The 22264-nt window shown below is 52.3% G+C and overlaps 1 protein-coding gene across 1 annotated transcript in view; it reads right to left on the bottom strand.

Moving 5' to 3' along the window:
• Nucleotides 1-22264, bottom strand: part of robo1 (roundabout, axon guidance receptor, homolog 1 (Drosophila)) — a 738067-nt gene that overhangs the window by 41396 nt on the left and 674407 nt on the right. The window contains 6 exon segments of the mRNA XM_038801251.1: nucleotides 1526-1636; nucleotides 3255-3590; nucleotides 7696-7847; nucleotides 13331-13373; nucleotides 15462-15488; nucleotides 17203-17378. Coding sequence (XP_038657179.1) covers nucleotides 1526-1636; nucleotides 3255-3590; nucleotides 7696-7847; nucleotides 13331-13373; nucleotides 15462-15488; nucleotides 17203-17378 — 845 coding nt within the window.

Here is a 22264-nt window from a genome sequence, read left to right as displayed (position 1 = left end):
GACCACGTGGCCGCGGTTTCGCGGCTGCGTTAGACACGGGCACAGATCTGGGAACGGCCGCTAAATCTCAGCCTGAAGCTGAAAAGGGGATTTGCACCAGAGAGACTTTACTCCGGGTGGTGAGGGACATGCCTGGGCAGTAACCTGGCAGTGCCGTCCTTGTGTGAGGGGGTGTCTGTGTAGCCCCAATGCTTTGGCGAGGTGGGGGGGGGGGGGGGGGGGGTGGGGGATGTTTCTGAGGGATCCTCCGTGTCCATGGGAGGAGGAGGGGGGTATTTCTTGCCCAGATTGGGGCACCCTTTAAAGATGGCGCCCCGATCTCTGTCATCCACCCTGCCCTGCCAGATTGACGGTGCAAACCACGTCGCCAGTTTGCTGTACACAGGTCGCCAGGGAATCCGGAGAGAAAACTCGGCTGTGCAGATGGAGAGCCACACCCCGGTTTACAGTCTGAAGCTCAGCAACAAATTTTGGGAAGGTTCCACCCTGTGATTTTGGAATGCAGGTTTCTCCATCGAGTTACACCGAATTCACCCCAGAAACCTGGTTCATCAGCCCAACTGGGCTGCGCTAAGATTCATCCGCCACACAAGCCACTTCATCTCGTCCGATTGACATAGCCCTTTTTTCCATATTCATGAAAATGAAATGAAATGAAAATGGCTTATTGTCACGGGTCGGCTTCAATGAAGTTACTGTGAAAAGCCCCTAGTTGCCACATTTCGGCGCCTGTCCGGGGAGGCTGGTATGGGAATCGAACCGTGCTGCTGGCCTGCTTTAAAAGCCAGCGATTTAGCCCAGTGTGCTAAACCAGCCCCTCATGATGTGGAGATGGCGGCGTTGGACTGGGGTGAGCACAGTAAGAAGTCTTACAACACCAGGTTAAAGTCCAACAGGTTTGTTTCAAACACGACCTTTCGGAGCGCAGTTCCTTCCTCAGGTGAATGAAGAGGTATGTTCCAGAAACATTTATATAGACAAAGTCAAAGATGCCAGACAATGCTTGGAATGCGAGCATTTGCGGGTAATCAAATCTTTACAGATCCAAAGATAGGGGTGATTCCAGGTTAAAGAGGTGTGAATTGTCTCAAGCCAGGACAGTTGGTAGGATTTTGCAAGCCCAGGCCAGATGGTGGGGGGTGAATGTAATGGGACATGAATCCCAGGTCCCGGTTGAGGCCGTACTCATGTGTGCGGAACTTGGCTATAAGTTTCTGCTCGGCGATTCTGCGTTGTCGCGCGTCCTGAAGGCTGCCTTGGAGAACGCTTACCCGGAGATCAGAGGCTGAATGCCCTTGACTGCTGAAGTGTTCCCGACTGGAAGGGAACATTCCTGCCTGGTGTTGTAAGACTTCTTACTGTGTTCCATATTCATCCCACATGTCCTTATCCAGCTTCACATTCGCCAATTGGCAGTGGCAGGTTCCTCATTCTAACCAAACTCTTGCACTGTACAGCTTACTAATGGCAGCCACCTCTGCACCTGACTGTGTTCACACACAGCCAGTCAGCGCCAGCTACTAACCCGATGTGTTGCTGCCTCGATCTGAGCTGTTGTACGATCCACTTGTTCCGTGCTCGCTCGTCTGGTTGTATGGAATTGTGGGAATGTTGCTCGTTTCCACCAGTCGGAAATCTGAAAAGAAATAAAAGAGGGAAGAATATTTATTCGATCCCACACTCCAGCCAAAAACTCCTAGGGCAGGTACAGCACGGGGTTAGATACAGAGTAAAGCTCCCTCTACACTGTCCCCATCAAACACTCCCAGGACAAGTACAGCAGGGGGTTAGGTACAGAGTAAAGCTCCATCCACACTGTCCCCATCAAACACACCCAGGACAGGTACAGCACGGGGTTAGATACAGAGTAAAGCTCCCTCTACACTGTCCCCATCAAACACTCCCAGGACAGGTACAGCACGGGGTTAGATACAGAGTAAAGCTCCCTCTACACTGTCCCCATCAAACACTCCCAGGACAGGTACAGCATGGGGTTAGATACAGAGTAAAGCATCCCTCTGCATCTCTCTTTCTTGGACCCTCAACTCTTGTTCCATTCTCCCACTTCTCCATTGAAATCCTTGTTCTCTGCCACTCACCTCAGTACAATAAAAGTTTGCTCACCAAATTTTCTTCACCACTTTCCTTCCGCAGCCTGAATGATTTCTCAATGTTGGTGATTTCATCCTCCACCTTAACTCATTTTATCTTTCTTCTCTGACTTCACTGTCCTCTTATCCTCCCTAATCTCTCTCTCCACATAAACTCCGCAATCCACATTTTCGGTCCCCTTGTTGACCGTCCCATCTCACATGTTCCTGTCTGTCCCATTGCATCAATTGCTGAAAAGGTCATCTTGGGTCACTGATTTCTGACACTCCCACTCAGCAACCGAACATCCTTCTGTGTCCACCTCTGCAAAAGTCCCTTCCTTGAATTCACTTACGACTGTTACATTCTCCTGTGTCTGACTTTGTCTCTTCAATCCTGACATTTCTTCAAATTCTCATTAGCTCGTCCACACCTTCCATCTTCACCTTTGGTGCCTGAGCCCTTGCTAAAACCATTCCGCTCTCTCGCCCTGGGTATTCCCGCTGATACAGGCCACACCCCCACTCCCTGAAGTTGAAGGGGTGCCGATTTGAAAGGGAATGGTGGGTAACCGGCCCAGCCATCCACCGCCAGATATAAAGCACACTCGGTTCCTTCTCTCATTCGCTGAAAACCACTCGCTATTTCAGTGCAGAAGGAGGCCATTCGGCCCATCGAGTCTGCACCGACTCTTGGAAATAGCACCCTACTGGGCCCGCGCCCCCACCCTACCCCCATAGCCCCTCCTAACCTTTTGGATAAAAGGGGCAATTGAGCCTGGTCAATCCCCCTAACCTGCACATCTTTGGACTGCTTTGGGCAACTTGAATTCGCCACCTCATTCTTCAATGTCAGAGTGCGTTCTTCGAGTGAGCCGTTAAAACAAAGAGTCTCTCAAATGCCTGTAAAATAACTTCATGATCACTATTGTGGAGAGGAAAAGGTGGAGTTTTGCCTCATGTTCTGGTCAATATTTATCCCTCAACCAGATGATCAGGTTATTATCACAATGTTTACTTACGGGAGATTGCTGTGTGCACATTGGTTGCCATATTTTAACAGTCGTAACGCATTAACGGAGAGGTCATTGGCTGGAAAGAGCTTTGTGATTCCTGAGGCTGGGAAGGGTGCTGTAGTGAGGTAAGAAATTCTTTGTTATTTACCTTTGTTGAGTTTATTCTGCTCCATGATGTTATACTGCATGGGGGATATCTCCTGCTTGGCCTGTAGAGAGGGTTTCCAGTTCTTATCATTTACTTCCATTCCGCTGCAGTTCATGTTGTTCCCCAGTGTGGTCTGAATGAGCTGTGTTGTGGCGTAGGGAGTGGGCTGGGCCGTCTGGTTCAGGCACCGACCCTCTTTGAGGTTGGGGCTGTTGAAGGTCTTCATCTCGTTGATCTTGTTGCTCAGGTCCATGTCTCCGTAGACTGTCGACTCTGGCAGCATCAAGTTGGTCTGTTTGTTCTCCAGTTGGTTGTTATAGTTGGCTATGCAGTCAGCTGAGCCGGAGGGAGGGAGAGACAACATGGGGGCAAGAGAAAGAAACGTCAAACTTTGCAACGCATACACTGTTCTTCCCACCCCATTTCCCATCATTGCCCATCTCCTCACTCTGACACGCCACCCACTATTCCCAATCCAAATAAACATACAAAAGAGATTACATCTCAGGATTGAAGAGACAAAGTCAGACACAGGAGAATGTAACAAAAGAGAGCAACTTGTTACAACTCCATAAAAATGTCGATCGAGTAATGTAAACACTTTACTTAAGTTTGTCCAAACTAATCTCTGTTAAGCTAATGCATCCTGGAGCTCAGCCAACCATTCATAACGAGCCCCACTAGGTTTCATCAATAGAGTAAGTGGCAGACATTTAAGGGAATATGTCAAAATATTCAAAATAGGTATATTCCTATCAGAAATAAATATTCTAAGGGGAGGACCCACCACCTGTGGTTGAGCGGGTGGTGTAGACAGAGTCAATGGATGGCAGACAAGTTCACGAGATGGACTGGGTTAATCAGGCAAAAGTGATTACAGTATGAGAGGAAGCTAGGTAGTGATGTAAAAACAGGTAGCACAAATGTTTACAGGTAATTAGAAAGGGAAAGAGTCAGTAAAGTGGGTGTCACTCTCCAGAGAATGACAATGTGGAGTTAATTGTAAAGAACAAGGAAATGACAGATGAAATTAATAAATATTTTGCTTCAGTATTCACTGTAGAGGATATAAAAACTATTCCAGTAATAGCTGTCAATCAAGAGGTAGAAGGGAGAAGGGAACTTGGTGAAATTACTATCACTGGGGAAGCGGTATTGAACAAACCAATGGAGCTGCAGCCTGTCAAATCTCCGGGGCCCAATGGACTTCATTTCAGGGTTTAAAGAGGTGGTTAATGAGGTAGTAGATACGATGGTGTTAATTTTCCAAAGTTCACAAGATTCTGGAAAGGTTCCATCAGACTGGAAAATAGCAAATTAAACCTCTCTGTATAAGAAGGGAGAGAGGCAGAAATCTGGAAACTATAGGTTTGTTAGTTTGACATCCATTGTGGGGAAGGTGTTAGAATCGATGATTGAAGAAGTTATAGCTGGACACTTAGATAAGATCAAGGTAACTGGGAAGAGCCAGTGTGATTTTGTGAAAGGGAAATCATATTTAACCAATTCATTGGAGTTTTTGAATGAGTAACGTATGCCTTGGTTAAAGGGGAGACTATAGGCGTACTGCACTCAGATTTCAAGAAGGCATTTGATAAGGTGCCACATGAAAGATTATTACAGAAAATAAAAATTCATGCTGCAAGGGATAACATATTTTTTTTTAAAAATAATTTTTACTAAGATTTTCACAAAATATAAACAGCAAAACAATATTAACAAAACAACCATAGTGAAAACCCAAGAACAACAACCAACCAACTCCAAAAGCAACTATAAAAACAAAAAAAGCAAACAACTTTGTTCCCTCCCACCGAACCAAACCTCCCCCCCCCCCCCCCCCCCCCCCCCGGTTGCTGCTGCTGCCGGCCTATTTCCCTACCGTTCCACCAGGAAGTCCAGGAAAGGCTGCCACCGCCTAAAGAACCCCTGTACTGATCCCCTCAGGGCAAATTTCACCTTCTCCAATTTAATGAACCCTGCCATATCATTGATCCAGGCCTCCACGCTTGGGGGCTTCGCAACCTTCCATTGAAGTAAGATCCTCCGCCGGGCTACTAGGGACGCAAAGGCCAGAACACGGGCCTCTTTCGCCTCCTGCACTCCCAGCTCCACTGCAACCCCAAAAATTGCGAGTCCCCAGCCTGGCTTGACCCTGGATCCTACCACCCTCGACACCGTCCTTGCTACCCCCTTCCAAAACTCCCCCAGCGCTGGGCATGCCCAAAACATATGGGCGTGGTTCGCTGGGCTCCCCGAAAGGGATAACATATTAACATGGTCAGGCAGCACGGTGGCCTAGTGGTTAGCACAACCGCCTCACAGCGCTGAGGTCCCAGGTTCGATCCCGGCTCTGGGTCACTGTCTGTGTGGAGTTTGCACATTCTCCCCGTGTCTGCGTGGGTTTCGCCCCCACAACCCAAAAATGTGCAGAGTAGGTGGATTGGCCACGCTAAATTGCCCCTTAATTGAAAAACATAATTGGGTAATCTACATTTTTAAAACAAAACATATTAACATGGATAGAAGATTGACTGGCTGACAGAAAACAGAGAGTATGCACAAATGGGTCATTTTCTGATTGGCAGGATGTTGACAAGTGGAGTCCCGCAGGGGTCACTGCTAGCTCATCAAATGTTTACAATTTATATCAATGACTTAGACGAGGGGAGCGAAGCTATGATAGCGAAATTTGCAGGTGACAGAAGGATGGGTAGGCAAGTATGTTGTGAAGAAGACATCAGTAAGCGTGATTCTCCGTTGGCGGGATCCTCTGTTTTACTGGCAATGCACTCATGCCTGCGGATTTCCTGACGGCATGGGGGTGGCTACATGGGAAACCCCATTGGCCGGCTGCCGGAAAGGAGGATCCCGCTGCAGGGAGGGGGCGCGCCTCGCCAGAAAACGTGTGCGGCAGAGCAGAGAATCCCACCTCAGGAGTTTGCGGATGGATATGGATAAGTTGAGTGAGTGGGTAAAAATCTGGCTGATGGAGGGTAATATGGGAAGATATGAAGTTGTTCCACTTTGGCAGGAAGAATAAAAAAGCAGAGTGTAACTGAAACAGAGAATGACTGCAGAATTCCGAGGTGCAGAGGGATCCAAGAATTAGAATGCAGGTCTGTGCTGGGACCACAGCTTTTTACAACGTACATTAATGATCTGGAAGAAGGTACTGAAGGCACTGCTGCTAAATTTGCAGATGATACAAAGATCTGCAGAGGGACAGGTAGTATTGAGGAAGCAAGGGAGCTGCAGAAGGACTTGGACAGGCTAGGAGAGTGGGCAATGAAGTGGCAAATGAAACACAATGTGGAAAAGTGTGAGGTTTGGAAGGAGGAATTTAGGCATGGACTATTTTCTAAATGGGGAAATGCTCAGGAAATCAGAAGCACGAAGGAACTTGGGAGTCCTTGTTCATGATTCTCTTAAGGTTAACGTGCAGGTTCAGTCGGCAGTTAGGAAGGCAAACACAATGTTAGCATTCATGTCAAGAGGGCTAGAGTACAGGACCAGGGATGAACTTATAAGGCTCTGGTCAGACTCCATTTGGAGTATTGTGAGCAGTTTTGTGCCCCGTATCTAAGGAAGGATGTGTTGGCCTTGGAAAGGGTCCAGAGGAGGTTCACGAGAATGATCCCTGGAATGAAGAGCTTGTCATATGAGGAACAGTTGAGTACTCTGGGTCTGTACTCGTTGGAGTTCAGAAGGATAAGGGGGGTTCTTATTAAAACTTACAGGATACTGAGAGGCCTGGATAGAGTGGAAGTGGAGAGGATGTTTCCACTTGTAGGAACACTAGAGGACACAATCTCAGACTAAAGGGACGATCCTTTAAAACAGAGATGAGGAGGAATTTCTTCAGCCGGAGGGTGGGTGAATCTGTGGAACTCTTTGCCGCAGAAGGCTGTGGAGGCCAAATCACTGAGTGTCTTTAAGACAGAGATAGATAGGTTCTTGATTAATAAGAGGATCAGGAATTATGGGGAGAAGGCAGGAGAATGGGGATGAGAAAATATCAGCCATGACTGAATGGCGGAGCAGACTCGATGGGCCGTGTGGCCTAATTCTGCTCCTATGTCTTATACAGTTTAAAGTTTTGCACAGGGCTCCTCTGACTAGACCAGGATGTACGGGTTTTCTGCTGCGGGAGGAGAGGCGAAGTGCGAGCGCTGTGGAGGGGGGTCCGGCCAACCATACGCACATATTCTGGTCGTATTCTAACCTTGTGGGATTCTGGGACACCTTCGCTAGGATCAGGTAGGAGATTCTGAAAATTGAACTGGAGCCCTGTCCCTTAGTGGCCAAATGTGGGGTGTCAGACAACCAGCCCGCCATTTTTAATTGTCTCTGGAGTTCATTGGGCTCCGCGGAAAACCAGACATCCCAAGCACATTTGGTGCATTTTGAAAGGAAATTAGCCAATGAGAGAGAGCCCCACCTGGCCTGCTGTAAGTGGTGAGGTTGCTGTCGCTGTTGGCATTGGTTGAGGTGCAGCAGTTGATGCTACAGTCATTGTGACTGGTTCCCGTGTTGGGCCAGGTATCTGCCAGCCACGGCTGGTTCGAATCCCCGATGTTCAGTAAACCTGGTCTGGAAAGGAAGAAGGGGAAGCGTAAAACACATGAAAACTTGAAGCTATGCGAACGACCCCCTCACGGCTCGCGTTGTTCAAGCACGTTCCCTGCTGTGTCACTGGGCCACGCGCTACACACTTCAGCACCTCAGCTGAATAAAATCCAGGGAAAGTCCCAGATTCGCTTCCTGCCTCCGCTCCTTCCCTCACCACCCCATCCCTCCTCTGGTCTTTGCTCAGTTACAATTTTCAGCCCAGGACATGGTTTTCATGTTTACAAATTTTCATCTTTGTTTCATGACGTCACCGCTCCCTGGGCTGGATTCTCCGCACCCCGACACCGAAGTCACGGCCGGCAGCGGGGCGGAGAATCCATTTCCGTGCATGGAATGGGGACCGGCGCCAGTTCCCCGATTCTCCGGGCCCCGAAAAGTGGCGTACGCGGAGACGGTTTACTGCTAGTCCCCTATGAATGTGTGGCCCTTTCACGCCAGTTTTTCTGTCGTGAAAGGCGCCAGTTTTTCTGTCGTGAAAGGCGCCAGTTTTTACGACGGCGTGGGGACATAGTCCCAATAACGGAGAATCCAGTCCCCCATTTCTGCAATCTCCGCTGCTCCATAATCTCCGCTCTGGTTTGTGTCACTCTATCATTGACACTCGTGTCTTCAGGTGCCTGAGCCGTAACTTCTGGGATCCTCTCCTTAAACCTCGGCACCCCTTTCCTTTATGATGCTGCTTAAAATGTACCCCCTTGTCCAATCAGTGTCGAGGGGGCCCTGCTGCCTGGATGAAACTTCAGGTCAGAATTGGGATTAAATTGCCGCCGGTGCTCCGTACATTTCGACATTCTGCTCCGAGCTCACATCCATCTGGGGGACACCGTCTTGAGCAACTGCAAGTGACGAAGGAACTCCCACCTCGACAGGGCCTTCCGTGACGGCAACAAGGCCCTGGGTGCTTTTCAACCGATGAATGATTTTGGAAGCCCAGTTATTGTTGTAAGGGAGGAAATGCAGCAGTCGATTCTTGCATAGCAAGATCCCGCAAATCGTGTGATAACCAAATAATCTTCTTTTAATGCTGGTTGAGAGATAACTGAGGGGAGAACTCACAAAAACAATGCATAGGACAGACATGTATATACTGTGTTTCACACAGATACACACACAGTCACACACTCAGACACACATATAGACACACATATATACATTCAACATATAGTCACGCCCACATACATACACACATACACATAGTCAGACACGCATATGAACATGCAGGCACACATACATTCACACACATCTAGTCACACACATGCATACATACATACACCCATAGTTACACACATGCATACATACACCCATAGTCACACACACATTTATACACTCACAAACAAACACACCCACACACACACACCCATGCACATGTAGACATACACAGCTTCACACACAGCAGCAGGCACCATCGGTCAGTGGCCAGATCGAGACCCCGGATTGAGACCCCGGATTGAGACCCCGGACTGAGACCCCGGACTGAGACCCCGGACTGAGACCCCGGATGGAGACCCCGGATTGAGACCCCGGACTGAGACCCCGTACTGAGACCCCGGACTGAGACCCCGGACTGAGACCCCGGATTGAGACCCCGGATCGAGACCCCGGATGGAGACCCCGGACTGAGACCCCGGACTCAGACCCCGGATTGAGACCCCGGACTGAGACTCCGGACTGAGACCCCGGACTGAGACCCCGGACTGAGACCCCGGATTGAGACCCCGGATTGAGACCCCGGACTGAGACCCCGGATCGAGACCCCGGACTGAGACCCCGGATTGAGACCCCGGACCGAGACACTGGATTGAGACCCCGGATTGAGACTCCGGACTGAGACACTGGATTGAGACTCCGGACTGAGACCCCGGATTGAGACCCCGGATTGAGACCCCGGACTGAGACCCCGGACCGAGACCCCGGATTGAGAACCCGGATTGAGACCCCGGATTGAGACCCCGGATTGAGACCCCGGACTGAGACCCCGGATTGAGACTCCGGACTGAGACCCCGGACCGAGACCCCGGATTGAGAACCCGGATTGAGACCCCGGATTGAGACCCCGGATCGAGACCCCGGATCGAGACCCCGGATTGAGACCCCGGATTGAGACCCCGGACTGAGACCCCGGACCGAGACACTGGATTGAGACCCCGGATTGAGACCCCGGACTGAGACACTGGATTGAGACTCCGGATTGAGACCCCGGATTGAGACCCCGGACTGAGACCCCGGACTGAGACTCCGGATTGAGACCCCGGACTGAGACCCCGGACTGAGACCCCGGATTGAGACCCCGGACTGAGACCCCGGATTGAGACTCCGGACTGAGACTCCGGATTGAGACCCCGGACTGAGACCCCGGACTGAGACCCCGGATTGAGACCCCGGATTGAGACCCCGGATCGAGACCCTGGATCGTGACCCCGGACTGAGACCCCGGACTGAGACCCCGGACTGAGACCCCGGATTGAGACACCGGACCGAGACCCCGGACTGAGACCCCGGATCGAGACCCCGGATCGAGACCCCGGATCGAGACCCCGGACTGAGACCCCGGATTGAGTCCCCGGACTGAGACCCCGGATTGAGACCCCGGACCGAGACCCCGGATCGAGACCCCGGATCGAGACCCCGGACTGAGACCCCGGATTGAGACCCCGGATTGAGACCCCGGACTGAGACCCCGGACCGAGACCCCGGATTGAGAACCCGGATTGAGACCCCGGATTGAGACCCCGGATTGAGACCCCGGACTGAGACCCCGGATTGAGACTCCGGACTGAGACCCCGGACCGAGACCCCGGATTGAGAACCCGGATTGAGACCCCGGATTGAGACCCCGGATCGAGACCCCGGATGGAGACCCCGGATTGAGACCCCGGATTGAGACCCCGGACTGAGACCCCGGACCGAGACACTGGATTGAGACCCCGGATTGAGACTCCGGACTGAGACACTGGATTGAGACTCCGGATTGAGACCCCGGATTGAGACCCCGGACTGAGACCCCGGACTGAGACTCCGGATTGAGACCCCGGACTGAGACCCCGGACTGAGACCCCGGATTGAGACCCCGGACTGAGACCCCGGATTGAGACTCCGGACTGAGACTCCGGATTGAGACCCCGGACTGAGACCCCGGATTGAGACCCCGGATTGAGACCCCGGATTGAGACCCCGGATCGAGACCCTGGATCGTGACCCCGGACTGAGACCCCGGACTGAGACCCCGGATTGAGACACCGGACCGAGACCCCGGACTGAGACCCCGGATCGAGACCCCGGATCGAGACCCCGGATCGAGACCCCGGACTGAGACCCCGGATTGAGTCCCCGGACTGAGACCCCGGATTGAGACCCCGGACTGAGACCCCGGATCGAGACCCCGGATCGAGACCCCGGATCGAGACCCCGGATCGAGACCCCGGATCGAGACCCCGGACTGAGACCCCGGATTGAGACCCCGGACTGAGACCCCGGATTGAGTCCCCGGACTGAGACCCCGGATTGAGACCCCGGACTGAGACCCCGGATCGAGACCCCGGATCGAGACCCCGGATCGAGACCCCGGATCGAGACCCCGGACTGAGACCCCGGATTGAGTCCCCGGACTGATACTCCGGATTGAGACCCCGGATTGAGACCCCGGATTGAGACCCCGGATTGAGACCCCGGACTGAGACCCCGGGTTGAGACCCCGGACTGAGACCCCGGATTGAGACCCCGGATTGAGACACTGGATTGAGACTCCGGATTGAGACCCCGGACTGAGACCCCGGATTGAGACTCCGGACTGAGACACTGGATTGAGACTCCGGATTGAGACTCCGGACTGAGACCCCGGACTGAGACTCCGGACTGAGACCCCGGACTGGGACTCCGGATTGAGACTCCGGACTGAGACCCCGGATTGAGACCCCGGATTGAGACTCCGGACTGAGACTCCGGATTGAGACTCCGGATCGAGGCGCCGGACTGAGACTCCGGATTGAGACTCCGGATTGAGACCCCGGATTGAGACCCCGGATTGAGACCCCGGATTGAGACCCCGGATTGAGACTCCGGACTGAGACTCCGGACTGAGACCCCGGACTGAGACCCCGGACCGAGACCCCGGACCGAGACCCCGGATTGAGACCCCGGACCGAGACCCCGGACCGAGACACCGGATTGAGACCCCGGATTGAGACCCCGGACTGAGACCCCGGACCGAGACCCCGGACCGAGACCCCGGATTGAGACCCCGGATTGAGACCCCGGACTGAGACCCCGGACTGAGACCCCGGATCGAGACCCCGGACTGAGACCCCGGATCGAGACCCCGGATCGAGACCCCGGATTGAGATCCCGGATCGAGACCCCGGACTGAGACCCCGGACTGAGACCCCGGACTGAGACCCCGGATCGAGACCCCGGACCAAGACCCCGGACCGAGACCCCGGATTGAGACCCCAGACCGAGACACCGGATTGAGACCCCGGAGTGAGACTCCGGACTGAGACCCCGGACTGAGACCCCGGACCGAGACCCCGGACCGAGACCCTGGACTGAGACCCCGGATCGAGACCCCGGATCGAGACCCCGGATTGAGACCCCGGATTGAGATCCCGGATCGAGACCCCGGATTGAGACCCCGGACTGAGACCCCGGATTGAGACCCCGGATCGAGACCCCGGATCGAGACTCCGGATTGAGACCCCGGACTGAGACCCCGGACCCCGGATTGAGACCCCGGACTGAGACCCCGGACCCCGGATTGAGACCCCGGACCGAGACCCCGGACTGAGACCCCGGATTGAGACTCCGGACTGAGACCCCGGATCGAGACCCCGGATCGAGACCCCGGACTGAGACCCCGGATTGAGACCCCGGACTGAGACCCCGGATTGAGACCCCGGACTGAGACCCCGGACTGAGACCCCGGACTGAGACCCCGGATTGAGTCCCCGGACTGAGACCCCGGATTGAGACCCTGGATTGAGACCCCGGATTGAGACTCTGGATTGAGACCCTGGATTGAGACCCCGGATTGAGACTCCGGATCGAGACCCCGGATCGAGACCCCGGATTGAGACTCCGGATCGAGACCACGGATTGAGACCCCGGATTGAGACCCCGGATTGAGACCCCGGACTGAGACCCCGGACTGAGACCCTGGATTGAGACTCCGGATCGAGACCACGGATTGAGACCCCGGATTGAGACCCCGGTTTGAGACCCCGGATCGAGACTCCGGACTGAGACCCCGGATTGAGACCCCGGATTGAGACCCCGGACTGAGACCCCGGATCTAGACCCCGGATCGAGACACCGGATTGAGACTCCGGATCGAGACCCCGGATTGAGACCCCGGATTGATTTTCCTGTGGGCTCGGGCAGGCTGACTGAATCCAGCTGACCCACCCTGGATCCCCACCCTTGAGCAGAAAACAATCAAACATTCATCTTACCGTGCTCCACTGCTCACGCTTTCACCCCCTCTCTGATAGGCCACTGTAATCAAAAACAAACACGTCCTGTTATACATCATGTGTTGGGTGAATCAAGGTGCACTCACCAACCCCTCATCCCTGCAAACCCTGAAGGTTCAATCCCAGGATGGTCCCTTCCAATACCTTCCAGGAAATGTTTCCAGTGTTCTTCAGTGAGTAACTCATCTCCTCCCCCAAAACCTGTCCAATAGCGACAAGGCCCAATACGGTGTGTTCATAGAATCATAGAATTTACAGTGCAGAAGGAGGCCATTCGGGCATCGAGTCTGCACTGGCTCTTGGAAAGAGCATCTCTTAAGCCCCACACTTCCAACCTATCCCCATAAACCCAGTAACCCCACCCAATTTATTATTATTATTAATAATTATTATTATTATTTGGACACTAAGGGCAATTTAGCATGGACAATCCACCTAACCTGCACATCTTTGGACTGTGGGAGGAAATCGGAGCACCCGGAGGAAACCCACCCACACAGGGGGAGGATGTGCAGACTCCGCACAGACAGTGACCCAAGCCGGAATCGAACCTGGGACCCTGTGCTAACCACTATGCTACCGTGCTGCCTACGGTTATGGAATACTCGTGTTATGGAATACTCTCCACTTGCCAGGATGAGTGCAGCTCTAACAACACTCAAGAAGCTCGACACCATCCAGGACAAAGCAGCCCCGCTTGATGGGCCATCACCGACGCACAGTGGCAGCCGTGTGTACCATGTACAAGATGCACTGCAGTAACTCCCCAAGGTTCCTCAGACAACACCGTACACACCCACGACTGCTACCATCTAGAAGGACAAGGGCTGCAGATACCTGGGAACCCCACCACCTGGAGGTTCCCCTCCAAGTCACTCACCACCCTGACTTGGAAATATATCGCTGCCCTTCACTGTCGCTGGGTCACAATCCTGAACTCCCTCCCTAACAGGACAGTGGGTGTACCTATACCTCATGGACTGCAGCGGTTCAAGAAGGCAGCTCACCACCATCTTCTCAAGGGCAATTAGGAATGGGCAACAAATGCTGGACTAGTCAATCACGCACAAACCTCAAGAAGGAGCTTGTGAAATCAATGCCAGGAACGGTGTCCTCCGACATCAGCACAGCCGATAAATAAGCAGAGAGTCCATCAAACAGTTAGCCGTCACAGTCAAACCAGTCCTGTCACGTAGTAAAACGTTCTGGGATAATTCCAGTCAGAATTGGCAAGCATACCAGTCAGGCCTGAAGGATACCAAACTCTGCTGAAATTTCTTTGGCACGGTAAACAGCCTGCACGCCCCCCGCCCCCCTCTCCCCCCCCCTCCCCTTCCATCCCCCACCCCCACACTCTCTCGGTCCGTCACGCTCAGCACCTTAGTGCAGAGTGTGCGGAGTGGTAATGGAGCCAAACGAAAAGGAGCAGAAGAGATAGCTCTTAAAAGACGGAGAATAGAGGATCAGGAATAGAGTCATGGAGAGGAGCAGAGAGTGGGACGTATTTCAGAAACCCAGCCCAGGAATGATTGGCGGAATGGCCACTTTCTCAGGTGCATGATTCTATTTTTGTTTTCTAATTAAGGGTCAATTTTAGAGTGGCCAATCCACCTACCCTTCACGTCTTTGGGTTGTGGGGGTGAGACCCACGCAGACACGGACCCGGGGGGGGGGGGGGCCGGGATCAAACCCGGCTCCTCGGCACTGTGAGGAAGCAGTGCTAACCACTGCGCCACCGTGCCGCCCTGCGGCATGATTCTACAAGGAGGCCATTCAGCCCCTTCAGCCTCCTCCACCATCCAATCAGACCATAGCTCCTTGGTACCTGAGCTCCACTTGCCCACCTTGGCTCCAGGATGGTGGGAAAAGTGAGGGTTAAAGCGGGACAATGAAATGAGGATCCCACAAATATTTTCATAAATATAAGATTTTAAAAAGGCATCGTGTTGTCCGCCCAAATCGATACGGAGTGTAATGGCGCATTAAACCATAGGGAACACCAACCATAGTCTGAGGAAGAAAGGTTTACAGGAATGTAAGGGGGCAAATCATAATTGCAAGTTAACAGCATGCACATGCAGGAAAATATTGAAGGATCAGGAATATTTACCTGTCGGTGTGAATGTGAAAGAGGGGACTGGAAGAAAGAAGCAAAAGAGAAGTTACCAGACTGCAGGAAGCCAGAAGAGTAGATTTACAAATTGCTGTCACACATGGCAAAGGACAATTGAACGCAACCATCTGAATCTCCTTCAGTCCCTCCGCCTCCCCCGTCTTCTGTTCCCAAGTACTAGAATCGTGAATTGTTCCCGAATCTGTTTGTGTACCAGCACCGGCTTACTGAGAATGCAACAAACTTTGCCGACTCAACAATTCCAGGCAAGCCAAGGTCTGGCTATTCACGTACCACTGAGTTGAGATGCCACCTGAAGGAGTGGATACACTGATAGGAGTACAAGGACCTCAGAGCTGAATTCAATGACCTTCAGCTGACTCCAGCGGTTTCTCCCTGACAACGCTGCCCCATCTCCAACGCCCATCCCGCCTCTCAGAGTGAACAAGATTCGTCCTCAATTCGCCTTTCCCCAGTTTGAACCCATGCTCCCATGTGTACAGTCACCTGAGAGGTTGAAATGGTCAGATACCTTTTGTTTGCAGAGGACAGGTTCCTGTGTATGAATGCGTGTTGCTTCGAGCAAGCGCAAATGAGCCACAATACCAGCTAGGTCGATTGGTTGTTTGTGCAGCTGTTGGCGCACTCAGGATTGTTCAGCGAGTGCTGCCCAATCGTAGGGTGATACCTAACAGTAGGTGTTTCGCCTTGGGTTTCGCAAGCGTGGGCTGGTTGAGTACGATCTGTGCTCTGCCTGATTCAAACAAACAAAGGAAATTGCTGATTGATTCAAAAAGCCACTGGCTGTCGGCTCAGTGGCATCACACTAACACTGAAATTCATTCACGGTGTAGTTCAATGGCGTTGATAGGGGAAAATACCACTCACGTAGCCACTGCATTGTAGCAGTGTGAGTGCGCATTTAGCTACACGAAGAAACAATTTAAGATGATCAAGCTCATACCGTGACTCATTTCTACTTGCTGGAACTGACACACTCTCACACATAATGACCAATTCTCTGCAAACAAAAGGAATATGCTCAAGCCTTGTGTCTTTTTCTGAATCATCCAGGATCTGCGAGATGTTGTAGTCCCTTATTGCTTTCTCCATTGCAATGCTTCGGCTAATCAAAATCAACTTGCCAACCAAGCAGCGCCCCTTTCTCTTGCAGTAGCAATTGTTGCGACTGTTTGAAATTTGGCATCCTTGCATTTGTCCTGATGAGTGGCAGGTGAAAAACTTCCGCAACCTGGCCCTCTTTTCAGAAAATATTCAAGTTCTGTAAAATTACCTTTATAACATGATGCAATATATTACTGAGATAAAGAACAAAGAAAAGTACAGCACAGGAACAGGCCCTTCGGCCCTCCAAACCCGTGCCGACAATGCTGCCCGTCTAAACCAAAATCTTCGACACTTCCTGGAGAGGAGATGGTGCAAGTCACCAGTGAAATCTCTCAGTGAGGGTCAGGATGGCTGCCAATAGCTGAAGAATGTGCGAGTACAAAGAGGCCATTCGGCCCATTCAACCCAACCTTTCCACACATTGTGTGCCAAATGCGACTGCTACTTGAACTACCCTTTGTCACACCCTCTCTTAAACTCAATGCTCTCAGGGATCTCGTTCCACCTCTTTCCGTGTAGGTCCACCCATCAATGCCACTCAATACCATTCCTTCTCCATTCCTACACCATCCGTTATATCATATTGCTGCCCTTTGAACCCAGCCCTTACCCTCTACGCCATCTGATCCCTCAGGTTTCCCTGTTGTCTTCAGTGGCCGGGGGCCCAGTTGGATTCTCACCAACTGAACCGTTGCACCACATTCCTCAGGAACCAACTCATTTTCCTTTGAGCCCCTTCGGATGCTGGACAGGGTATTTATCAAAGGACACAACAGGTAACCATAGCTACAATATTTTAGAAAGAAATAAAACAGGATGTTTGCACCGAAGGATTTTCGAGAAAGGGAGAGAGAGAGGAAGAGAGAAAGGGAGGGAGAGGGAGAGAAAGGGAGAGATAGAGAGCGAGAGAGAGAGGGAGGGAAAGATAAAGAGAGAGAGCGAGAGATAGGGAGGGAAAGAGAAAGAGAGGGAGAGAGAGAGAAGGAGAAAGAGAGAGAGGGAGAGAGGAGATGGACTCATATGTATACACACATGTACACAAACACATAAATACACACGCACATATACATGCACATATACACACACATACAAACTCACACAAAGACACAGAATCGTGCACACAGATAGAGAATTAAGTGTCCACACACCTACACATACATATAAACATGCATATATACATACACATATATACACTCACACTTGCACACACATATATACACTCACAAATAAACATACAAACACTCACACAGATTTATACACACACTCACAACTATAAACACACAAATACACACATACATAGATATATACACACATATATACACATGCAAACACACACTCACATACACATATACAGACGCTAAAATATACACACATTCACATATATACAGGGCGGCGCGGTGGCACAGTGGTTAGCACTGCAGCCTGACAGCACGAGGGTCCTGGGGTCAATACTGCCATCGGGTGTCTGTGTGGAGTCTGCACGTTCTCCCCGTGTGTGCGTGGGTTTCCTCCGGGTGCTCCGGTTTCCTCCCACAGTCCAAAGATGTGCAGGTTAGGTGGATTGGCCATGCTAAATTGTCCCTTAGTGTCCAGAAGGTTAGGTGGGGTTACTGGGTTACAGGGATAGGGTAGAGGCGTCGGCTTGGGAAGGGTGCTCTTTCCAAGGGCCGGTGCAGACTCGATGGGCTGAATGGCCTCCTTCTGCATTGTAAATTCCATGATTCTATATATGCATACTAAAATACTTAAATATACATACTTGCACACTCAGATGCACATACACTCACATTTAACACACACACATATTCACATGCACATTTGCACACCCATGCATATATGAACATAAACACACCCAAGAACAAGTACATACAAATCTATATATAGCATATAGACACATCTAGATATACATATATGCACATACATACATGTAAATGCACACACACTCTCAAACATGCACCCGCATACACATATACACTCAAAGACACACCCGCGCACACTTATGCTGCAGGAACCTCCATTGGCGGGATCATCCGCTTCGCCGGCAGCGCACCCATGTCCCCGGCTTTCCCGACAGCGTGGAAGTGGCCACAATGGGAAACCCCATCGGCCGGCTGTGGGAACGAAGGGGGCGTGCTATGCCGGAATCCGGAGTTGGCGGGATGTCTGAGACTAAGTGTTGATGCCAGAATCCGTGGACTTTTACGACAGAAAAGCTGGCGCCGCCCCTGGACCGATTCTGCTGTCGGCGAGGGGCTAGCACCGGGGCGACGTGGAACACAATGAAAAACGGTGCGGGATTCGCCGGGTTTGTGATTGACACTCGGGAGGCTGACAAGCTGCAGCCGCATATACACATTACCCTCCCCACACACTCCCCACACACTCCCCACACACACACATTACACTCCCGACACACACTCATCCCAGCCCCACACACACATTACACTCCCCACACACACTCATCCCAGCCGCACACACACATTACACTCCCACACACACTCATCCCAGCCGCACAGACACTCATCCCAGCCCCACACACACTCATCCCAGCCCCACACAAACATTACCCTCCCCACACACACTCATCCCAGCCCCACACACACATTACACTCCCCACACACACTCATCCCAGCCCCACACACACATTACACTCCCACACACACTCATCCCAGCCACACACACACATTACACTCCCCACACACACTCATCCCAGCCACCCACACACATTACACTCCCCACACACACTCACCCCAGCCTCACACACACTCATCCCAGCCCCACACACACTCATCCCAGCCGCACACACACATTACACTCCCCACACACACTCATCCCAGCCTCACACACACTCATCCCAGCCCCACACACACTCATCCCAGCCCCACACACACATTACACTCCCCACACACACTCATCCCAGCCCCACACACACTCATCCCAGCCCCACACACACTCATCCCAGTAAACACACAATTACACTCCCCACACACACTCATCCCAGCCCCACACACACATTACCCTCCCCACACACACTCATCCCAGCCCCACACACACATTACACTCCCCACACACACTCATCCCAGCCCCACACACACATTACACTCCCCAAAACACTCATCCCAGCCGCACACACACATTACACTCCCCACACACACTCATCCCAGCCCCACACACACATTACCCTCCCCACACACCACTCATCCCAGCCGCACGCACACATTACACTCCCCACACACACTCATCCCAGCCGCACACACACATTACACTCCCCACACACACTCATCCCAGCCCCACACACACATTACACTCCCCACACACACTCATCCCAGCCGCACATACACATTACACTCCCCACACACACTCATCCCAGCCTCACACACATTATACTCCCCACACACACTCATCCCAGCCCCACACACATTACACTCCCCACACACACTCATCCCAGCCTCACATACACATTACACTCCCCACACACACTCATCCCAGCCGCACACACACATTACACTCCCCACACACACTCATCCCAGCCGCACATACACATTACACTCCCCTCACACCCTCATCCCAGCCGCACACACACATTACACTCCCCCGACACACTCATCCCAGCCGCACATACACATTACTCTCCCCACACACACTCATCCCAGCCTCACACACATTACACTCCCCACACACACTCATCCCAGCCCCACACACATTACACTCCCTACACACACTCATCCCAGCCGCACACACATTACACTCCCCACACACACTCATCCCAGCCACACACACACATTACACTCCCCACACACACTCATCCCAGCCGCAAATACACATTACACTCCCCACACACACTCATCCCAGCCTCACACACACATTACACTCCCCACACACACTCATCCTAGCCCCACACACACATTACACTCCCCACACACACTCATCCCAGCCGCACATACACATTACACTCCCCACACACACTCATCCCAGCCCCACACACATATTACACTCCCCACACAAACTCACCCCAGCCGTACACACACATTACACTCCCCACCCACACTCATCCCAGCCCCACACACACATTACACTCCCCACACACACTCATCCCAGCCTCACACACACATTACACTCCCCACACACACTCATCCCAGCCCCCACACACACATTACACTCCCCACACACACTCATCCCAGCCGCACACACACATTACATTCCCCACACACACTCATCCCAGCCCCACACACACATTACACTCCCCACACACACTCATCCCAGCCCCACACACACTCATCCCAGCCGCACATACACATTACACTCCCCACATACACTCATCCCAGCCCCACACACACATTACACTCCCCACACACACTCATCCCAGCCGCACATACACATTACACTCCCCACACACACTCATCCCAGCCGCACATACACATTACACTCCCCACACACACTCATCCCAGCCCCACACACACATTACACTCCCCACACACACTCATCCCAGCCGCACATACACATTACACTCCCCACACACACTCATCCCAGCCCCACACACACATTACACTCCCCACACACACTCATCCCAGCCGCACATACACATTACACTCCCCACACACACTCATCCCAGCCGCACACACATTGCACTCCCCACACACACTCATCCCAGCCTCACACACACATTACACTCCCCACACACATCCTTCCCAGCCCCACACACACATTACACTCCACACACACACTCATCCCAGCCGCACATACACATTACACTCCCCACACACACTCATCCCAGCCTCACACACACATTACACTCCCCCCACACACTCATCCCAGCCACACACACACATTACACTCCCCACACACACTCATCCCAGCCGCACATACACATTACACTCCCCACACACACTCACCCCAGCCGTACACACACGTTACACTCCCCACACACACTCATCCCAGCCTCACACACACATTACACTCCCCACACACACTCATCGCAGCCTCACATACACATTACACGCCCCACACACACTCACCCCAGCCGTACACACACATTACACTCCCCACACACACTCATTCCAGCCTCACACACACATTACACTCCCCACACACACTCATCCCAGCCTCACATACACATTACACTCCCCACACACACACTCATCCCAGCCACACACACACATTACACTCCCCACACACACTCATCCCAGCCCCACACACACATTACACTCCCCACACACACTCATCCCAGCCGCACACAGATTACACTCCCCACACACACTCACCCCAGCCGCACACACACATTACATTCCCCACACACATTCAGCCCAGCCCCACACACACATTATACTCCCCACACACACTCATCCCAGCCCCACACACACATTACACTCCCCACACACACTCATCCCAGCCGCACACACATTACACTCCCCACACACACTCACCCCAGCCGCACACACACATTACATTCCACACACACATTCAGCCCAGCCCCACACACACATTATACTCCCCACACACACTCATCCCAGCCCCACACACACATTACACTCCCCACACACACTCATCCCAGCCTCACACACATTATACTCCCCACACGCACTCATCCCAGCCCAACACACATTACACTCCCCACACACACTCATCCCAGCCTCACATACACATTACACTCCCCACACACACTCATCCCAGCC

Source organism: Scyliorhinus canicula, chromosome 7 (genome assembly GCF_902713615.1).
Source record: "Scyliorhinus canicula chromosome 7, sScyCan1.1, whole genome shotgun sequence".
NCBI lineage: Eukaryota > Metazoa > Chordata > Chondrichthyes > Carcharhiniformes > Scyliorhinidae > Scyliorhinus > Scyliorhinus canicula.
Note: the sequence above shows the minus strand (reverse complement) of the source record. Positions and strands in the feature narration are given on the sequence as shown.